Source organism: Mucor mucedo (assembly GCF_025094135.1).
Source record: "Mucor mucedo strain NRRL 3635 chromosome Unknown EV154scaffold_190, whole genome shotgun sequence".
Classification (NCBI taxonomy): domain Eukaryota; kingdom Fungi; phylum Mucoromycota; class Mucoromycetes; order Mucorales; family Mucoraceae; genus Mucor; species Mucor mucedo.
The window spans coordinates 25,524-34,837 of NW_026252474.1; the positions used below are offsets into that span (position 1 = coordinate 25,524).

Below are 9,314 nucleotides of genomic sequence, written 5' to 3' on the forward strand. Positions count from 1 at the left end.
AGAGTATATCATATTGTTAGATGACATAATTAGTTCAGGGTTGTAATAAAAAAATTCTTATCAAGCGCGTGAACCAGACAGGTGCTCAAAAAAAAAAAAAAAAAAAAAGGAATCACAGTCCTGTTTTCGGAAAATCATTTACCATCTACCAACAAATATAAAAATTCTTTTTTAGAGGGTGCGGGGCAAATGGATGTAATCTCGAGGGTGTAATTTTTCGGTAAATTATTGTTCTGGAGGGTGTAATATCGGAAAAATCATTCCCCGGAGGGTGTAAGAAAAGCCACAATGTACTTCGCGAAATTTTATTTTTTTTTGTCTTGACCCTTTTTCACTAATTACTTTAATTATGACAACAACGTCACTAAAACGACGTTTAAAGCAATTTTCCCGAGGAGTTTTTGGAAGAGACTTGGTATGCTCATTATAACGAGTCTACCAAAAGCTTTGAGAATTTTGACCTTGACATTGGTTGGTCATTGACGAAAGCGAATTCTTATAAACCCAACAAAAATAAAAGTCCCGAATATTAGAATCCTACAGAACATAAATACGATCGTCGTATCGTTAAGTCTTGCGTAGGTGCTATCAAGTGCCCTAAAAGTAGCTGCCCTTTTTACCAAAAGGCTACTCGACCTCCTGTCAAAATTGCCTCTGTTAAGGGCAGCAACTGTCAACATTGCGGAATTGTCATGTCTTGGATTCAATGCAAAGTGACCGTAGAGTATACGTTCAGAGTCAACAAAAGCGCCTGTACAATGACACATATTAGCAACAAAGACAAGACAGTAGAACACACTCACGGTATTTATAACTCTGTGATGTTTGAGATATTAAAATAGATAAAACAGAATAAAAAAGAAGTAATAAGAAATGAGTCTCTATTAATCTTTTATTAAAGTTATGGAGAGAAAGTCATCGAAAAAGGGAGGACGCTTTTTATATCAAACATCTGGGAGATTGAATCTGGTAAGGAATAGGAAGTGGCTTGTTTCTATCTTCTGAAACATGGCAATTAGAATTACATGGTCTTAAGTCAATCAATACTTTCTTATATCGATTGGCCCAAATTATTAAGTGAAAAATTCTCATTAGCTGATACATCAGTAACAGATTAATGAGAATCAAAAACAACCAATAATAATATAATCCCCAATATATAATCTGTAAGAGCATTCCCAACCGTGGATTAGATTAATGGATTATATCAGATCTAATACAATTTTTAATTAAAAGCATTCCCAACAGTGCATTAATTTTTTATCAATATTATAATGATTATTTATACTTTTGTCCTAAACAATATATATGGTAATTCGGACTGTTCTTTTTCTTTTTTTTTTTTTTTTGCGCGGCCAAGCGAAGCGCAGGTCGAAGCAACAGACATGTATCAATATTATAATGATTATTTATACTTTTGTCCTAAACACTATATATGGTAATTCGGACTGTTCTTTTTCTTTTTTTTTTTTTTTGCGCGGCCAAGCGAAGCGCAGGTCGAAGCAACAGACATGTATGAGTATAATAAACACTTACTGAATTGGGAGGGGCTGTAAGTCCCGACCAACACAGTACATAAAACACTGAGTGAAAAAATGTGTACAAGCATTGAGTGAACTGGGAGGGGCTGTAAGTCCCGACCACCACGGTACATAAAACACTGAGTGAAAAAATGTGTATTAGCATTGAGTCAATTGGGAGGGGCTGTAAGTCCCGACCAACACAGTACATAAAACACTGAGTGAAAAAATGTGTACAAGCATTGAGTGAACTGGGAGGGGCTGTAAGTCCCGACCAACACGGTACACAAAACACTGAGTGAAAAAATGTGTACTAGCATTGAGTGAACTGGGAGGGGCTGTAAGTCCCGACCAACACGGTACACAAAACACTGAGTGAAAAATGTGTATTAGCATTGAGTGAATTGGGAGGGGCTGTAAGTCCCGACCTACACAGTACATAAAACACTGAGTGAAAAAATGTGTACAAGCATTGAGTGAATTGGGAGGGGCTGTAAGTCCCGACCTACATAGTACATAAAACATTGAGTGAAAAAATGTATATTAGCATTGAGTCAATTGGGAGGGGCTGTAAGTCCCGACCTACACAGTACATAAAACACTTAGTGAAAAAATGTGTATTAGCATTGAGTCAATTGGGAGGGGCTGTAAGTCCCGACCTACACAGTACATAAAACACTGAGTGAAAAAATGTGTATTAGCATTGAGTCAATTGGGAGGGGCTGTAAGTCCCGACCTACACAGTACATAAAACACTGAGTGAAAAAATGTGTACAAGCATTGAGTGAATTGGGAGGGGCTGTAAGTCCCGACCAACAAGATAGAAATGTGTATGTGGTTGTATGTTCTTCCAGGCAGTGTTTGTAACACAATATCCAGATTTTGCTGTCGCGACAATAAATTTTAAAGAAAGCTGATAATTATTCTTTTCCTTCTTTCAAACCGAAATGTCTTCTGTTAATCATGACTTTGTTCAATCTGATGGAATCAGTCAACCAAATCGAGGAAGAGTCAGAAGCATTGCAACCGAATCAACTACCCGAAGACCGAGACAACGAGCAAGTCGTATAAATATTCCCAGAGCGCCCAGACTTAATAACAGTAACCGAGGATCGAATGAGGAATCAAATACACGTGCAGATGAAAACACCAATAATGCTGATTCACCTAATTCAGGATCTGCCACTCCAAGTAAAATTAAATGCAAAAGCAGCTATGATAGTTTAACCCTGACATGTTTTTTTTTTTTAGTCAGAGATCATAACCTTAATCGTGCGTGTCATGACAATTTTGAAGAGACCAATTTACTCCGTGAGCGTAGAGGAATCTACCGTGAAGACGCAACTTCTGACTTTTTTGGTCGTCATATATTACAAGGGATGACACAAAAATGCCCTCACTGTCACGCCATGCTATACAAAGAAGAACAATCAACAAATCAATCTTTTTCTTTTTGCTGCAGTAATGGAAAAGTAAAATGTGGATATTGTGGATATGCCTACTACACTTATGCAGAAGCTTTTAACAGGTGATCATCCTTGCAGTACCGAATTCAGAAAGAATATCCGAATGTATAATAACGCGTTCGCGTTCACCTCATTTGGAGCAGACCATGAAGATGAGATATTCAGTGGATCGAATCAAGGATCGTTCACATTTAGAATTCAGGGAGGAACATACCATCGATCTGCGTCATTAACAGCTACTGAAGGAAGAAAACCTGTCTTTGCGCAGGTTTATTTTAGTGATCCTAATCTACGTATACAACAGCATATAGATTTTAACGAAGTGTTGGACCGTCAATTAGTATCCCAGTTGAATCGAATGATGGATGAAGTATCTCCGTATGCAAATTTGTTTGATAGCGCAAGAAAGAGACTTTCTACAGAAATAGTGGATGGGACGCCGGTTGTTAAAGACCTTTATGTTTATGTGCGAGGTAACCCAGGACTGGGTCGACAGTATGATTTACCAATGGCGGATGAAGTTGCGGCATATATTGCAGATGCAACGATTCCTGATGAAAGTACCCGAGGCAGTAGAGAAGTGGTTATCTTTTCGACAGAAAATGGATTTCCTAAGAAAATGAATGATTGCCATCGCTCTTACGACTCCTTACATTTTGCATTAATGTTTCCAAGTGGCGAGGATGGATGGAATACAGAGATAGAATTGAACTTGGGTGATGAGGCTATTCGACAAAATCTAGAGAGAGATGAACAAAGTTTAAGTTCTAACAGGCTGACGCAAAAGAAAGTATCGTTGAATCAGTTTTATCAACATCGCTTACAAGTGAGACCGGGGGAAACAATGACCTGTCATTTTGGCCGTCTTTTTCATTTGTACATAGTCGATATGTATTGTAAGATAGAGGGACGACGATTATATTATTTACGTACAAATCAAAGTACGCTACGTTCAGAGCTTTATTCTGGATTAGCCGATATGCAAGTTGGTGGAGATATGAGTAGAGAATCGATCGGTAAAAGGGTCATATTGCCTTCCAGTCATACTGGCTCACCAAGGGCCTTGCACCAAATGCAACAAGATGCTATGGCTGTCGTTAGAGCTTTGGGGAAACCTGATTTATTTGTCACGATAACCTGCAACCCAAACTGGAAAGAAATTACGGATGAGTTACTACCTGGTAAGGTCCCTTCGGATCGCCCAGATTTAATTTGTCGAGTTTTCGACTTGAAACTTAAAGAGATATTTGCAGATATCAAAGACAAAATGATATTTGGAAAAGTTAAGGGCTTAATTCATGTCATTGAGTATCAAAAACGTGGTTTACCTCACGCTCACGTTGTTATTATTCTGGCTGAGTGCTCTAAGCTTCGAACAGCTCAAGATATCGATAAGTATATCTCGGCTGAAATCCCTGATCCCGCCCGTTTTCCTAAGGCTTATAAAACTATCACAAAGCACATGATGCATACACCATGCAGTATATCTTTAAATGATTCACATGGCAAGGTTCGCATGTGTAGAGATAATAAGGAAAAAATGTGCAGTAAGCACTTTCCTAAAGACATCCAACCCCACACTGTCATCGATGAAAAGGGTTTTGCAAAGTACAAAAGACGCACCACCAATCTCTTTGTTTTGTTTCAAAATGGATATCATGCTGATAATCGTTGGGTTGTTCCTCACAATCTGTATCTTGCTGTCAAGTATAATACTCATATCAATGTCGAATATTGTGCAGGCAATCAAGCAATCAAATATCTTTTTAAATATATTTATAAAGGCTCTGATCGCGCACAAATTGCAGTAATGCCTGCTCAAACACCGCCTGTCACTTCCACAACTGAACTACCAGCTGCTATTTCTGTTAATGATGATGATGATTTGGACGAAATATCAAATTGGTTAAGTGTTCGATATGTATCTACGATTGAAGCATGTTGGCGTATCATGGGAAAACGCACCCATTCATGTCAACCAGCTATCAAAAGATTAGCTGTACATTTACAAAATCAGCAAAATGTGACCTTCAGTGAGGGTGCTAACAATAGTGAAATTCAGCGAGCAATGGATAGAGATACTACTTTGACAGCCTATTTTAAACTAAATGCAACTGATGCTGATGCTCGGTCTGTATTTTACAACGATATTCCGGCCCACTATATCCAAGATCCCAAAACACATTTATGGAAAAAACGTCAAAATAATCAAAAATTTACGCAAATCGGAAGAATGTATTTTATATCTGCTACTGACATCGAACGTTATTGTTTAAGGCTTCTTCTTCTCCACGTTAAGGGTGCCACTAGCTTTGATGAGTTAAAGACGACTGCCACTTTTGATGATGACGGTATCCAGTCCACAGGTACCAGAACATGGCCAACCTTTCGAGAAGCCGCCCAAGCACTCAATTTGTTAGAAGATGGTAAAGAATGGGATAGAGCAATGACAGAGGCGTTTATGTTGTGCAATAGTTCAGTGAAAATCAGAGAATTATTTGCAATCCTTCTAATATTCAACTTTGTTCCAAATTACAAAGAGATTTGGGATAATCATAAGGATAAACTATCAGCTGATTTTGAATATACCTATCGTCAAGGTCTTCCTGGCAGAGGTCTTGATTTGCAAGGTTATCCAGTGGACTTAAGTGAACGGGATTACAAAATTATTTTAAATCAGACAATTGTGGATATTGCTCATAGGTTGTTGAAAAATCAAAAAGATATCGCAAATTTTCCAGAGTTACCTCAGCCCGATCCATCATCCTACAATGCGTATATGGCAAGAACTCAAAGCTTTTATGACCATGAAATTGGACAATATGATGCTGATGATTTGTTAGTCAACGTAGCTGTTTATGAAGGCGACGAGGGTGGAAGTTTAAATGCTGAGCAACGCGTCATATACGACGAGATTGTTTCGGCCATCTATGATACCCTGATACAACCCCAGCCCCCTTTAGAAGTTCTTTTTTCTTCATTGATGGTCCAGGTGGTACAGGAAAAACGTTTTTATACAATGCCTTACTTGCAAAGGTACGATCAAATGGTGAAATTGCTCTTGCGTGTGCATCTTCCGGAATTGCTGCCACCCTGCTTCCTGGTGGTCGAACGGCACATTCACTTTTTCAAATTCCAATTGATATCGACGAATCTTCTGTATGTAACATCAAGTTACAAGACATTAGTGCTCAAGTAATTAGTGACTCTAAGTTGATTATTTGGGACGAAGCTCCGATGATGAACAAAATGACATTTGAATGTGTCAGTCGTCTCCTACAAGAGATTACGGGAAACTTCCAGCTTCCTTTTGGTGGTAAGGTTGTTGTTCTTGGTGGTGATTTCAGACAGACACTCCCAATCATTAAGTTTGGTTCACGCTCGGACGTAATTGATGCATGTGTCATAAACTCTGTTCTTTTTAGAGACTGTCGAGTTTTGCGGCTCAAGCGGAATATGAGGCTCACTGGAGATTCGATTCTTGACAATGGTACCCCTTTCCAAGATTATCTTTTAGAAGTAGGTGAAGGTCGTTGTCAAGTTTATGATCAGTATGTATCCATACCAGCCTCAATTGTAACGTACGCAGAGTCAATCGAAGATGTTGTAAATGACGTTTTTGGTGATTCACTTTCAGCTGGAGACTGTTACAAGAACAGAGAATTCATTGTTAGTAAAGCTATTCTTGCGGCGCATAATTCTACAGTTGATGAAATCAATGAGTTGGCGACAGAAAAATTACCAGGTATATCCATGGTATATTTATCAGATGACTCGATTGAAGAGACACAAAATTCAAGCGCAACCAATTTCCCTGTCGAATCGTTGAATGCTGTAAAACCATCAGGAATGCCACCTCATAAGTTGGTTCTTAAAAGATTCCAGCCAATCATGTGTTTAAGAAACATCAACCCTGCTGAAGGTCTTTGCAATGGTACAAGGTTAATCTGTAGAAACTTCACAAGAAATATAATAGAAGCTGAAATTGCTGTTGGTGATAGAGCAGGTCTGATTGTTTTGATTCCCAGAATCATATTAATATCTTCAGATAATGCTAACTTACCATTTACCCTCCGTCGACGTCAATTTCCTGTGCAACCTGCATTTGGAATGACTATCAACAAATCGCAAGGTCAAACTCTTTCTTTCGCTGCAATCTGCCTTATTAAACCCGTTTTCACGCACGGTCAACTTTATGTTGCTTTATCTCGGGTTCGTGACCCTGCTAACCTCAAGATAATCTTACTGAAAGAGCCGCCATTATCAACACTCACAGACAACGTTGTATTTAACGAAGTTTTAACTCGAACACAAAATTAAACATAAAATAATCATTATCAATAAAATCTATTTTTATCCCATTTATAAGCATTGAGTGGCGTCGGTGGCCCGCTGCAGGCGCGAGATCGCCCCCAGCAGGAACGTAGGTTATTTTTACCGTAGCGAAGCGAAGGTCAAAAAATTACCGAAGTGGGCTGGGGCCGCGATCTCGTTAGATTTAATTATTTTTCTACTTTTCATTACATATTGCTTAAATCTGAACAATAAATAATCCAAAAAAAAAAATCATTATTTTTCTTTCCACACATAAATTTTTCAAATTTTACAAGTAAAAATGCCAACTGATCCTCTCAAGCGCCAAGCGCAAGTCATCACCAAACTGGACTACCAAAGAAGATATGCAGCTGTATCTATCATGGATTGCCATATCCAAAGATGGAATCGTTGGAAATGGACAAAAAATGGCCACCCTTTGGGCTGGTATCAGGAACAACTTTCGTGAGAACTTTGCAACGAATCAAGCCGCTGTATTGGTAGATCGTGACGACGATAGCTTTTATACCAGATGGAAAACCATCCAAAAACTGGTTTTAAAGTACACTTCTTTCTATGACCAGGTTCAAAACGGTCCTTCTCCCAGTGGCTCTGGGCCCAACGAAATGGTAAGTAATATTTATTATGATTGTTTATAATGTAAATTTATCGATTACTTACCAACCAGTCAATCAAAATAGATTGACAGAGCAGACGTGCTCTTCGAAAAAGACGTTGGTACAGTGCATCTATTTTACAATGAACAATTTTTGTTAAAACGGACATTTTCAGAACTTAAAAGTCGGATTTTTAGACCGGTGATTTTCATATTTTTTGACAGAGAAATGTAATTTATCGCGGGAAAATGTTTAACCGGGTTATATCCGTTGGATTTTTATGAATGTTTGCACTGTAAAACACCTCCCGGACATCTTTGGGTCTCCCCACTGTAAATGGCCAATTTTGTTTTGCCATCTGTAAAATATTTTGTGTGAAAAAAAAAATTCCGGCTCTATTAGTTTGTGGAGAACTCTCTAATAAAGAATGTAATAGAGCCGGATTTTGGATACCTGTTGAATTCATCGAGGAGATAGAGTTTTTATTTCTTTTTGAAAAATCGGAGCCAAAAATTGTTCATTGTAAAATAGATGCACTGTAAGCGGTTTAATTTGCGGCACTGCTGGAAAATTCTTCGTTCAGAACCAAAGTTCAAGTCGATGCTTGAGGTTTCTGCTATCAAAGCAAAAGGAAAGCGAAAGGCAATCAATTCTTTAGCTGTGGAAAATGACGTTGACGAGGTCCGACCCATTGGTCGCAAGAAAGAGAAACGTTTGGCAAGCGGCGAAGGCTTAAAGGCCGCAAGTGAAAGTAGAAGTGCCAAGAACATCGAGCTTTTGCTTGAATGCAACAGGGAAAGGATTAGATTGTTACAGATGACAAGAGAAGACGAAATTATGAAAAAGAACATATACAGCGTAGATGATCTTGACTATCGTGAATTACTGATCGCACAGAAGAAGAGAATTTTGGCTCGGATGTGGGAAGAAGAACGTCGTCTTCAAAAGGAAAGTGAATCATCTTTGCTGAGAGAAGCCGAAAAAGACGAAGATTGGAGTGACGTGGAGGTACCAGAAGAAGTAAGAGAAGGAGTAGAAGCAGGGGGAGACGAAGTTGGGGAAAAAGAAGAGGTAGACGAAGAGGTAGATTAAGAGTTACAAAATTCGGTATAACATCTATAAAATAAAAATTAGTTTATATTTAAAGAAAGAAAATACATTTTGAAGTGGATTAAAAAATCGATTGAACTTTGGAAATAGCTACAACTATTTTCCAAGATCGAAGGAATGATTGTTCATCCATCGCTTCGCTGATTATTGATTGGTATAAATACTTAATACTTTTACCAGTGTTTTCAAAATTATATAAAAGTTTCAACTTTGTTCTTTGTTTATTTTCTTTCATATATGTTTGTATGTATGTATCGAGTTTTTATTAATTTACGGCATATGTAACT

The 9,314-nt window shown here is 38.2% G+C and overlaps 1 protein-coding gene across 1 annotated transcript; it reads left to right on the forward strand.

Annotated features, from left to right (window-relative positions):
• Positions 1 to 7,728: 7,728 nt before the first annotated feature.
• On the forward strand, positions 7,729 to 9,009 carry EV154DRAFT_580083 (uncharacterized protein; the record flags this gene model as incomplete). The annotated part of the gene is made up of 3 exons (XM_051606604.1): positions 7,729 to 7,929; positions 8,002 to 8,038; positions 8,501 to 9,009. 3 exons carry the CDS (start codon positions 7,729 to 7,731, stop codon positions 9,007 to 9,009), a joined length of 747 nt encoding a protein of 248 aa, XP_051451347.1.
• Positions 9,010 to 9,314: the final 305 nt, after the last annotated feature.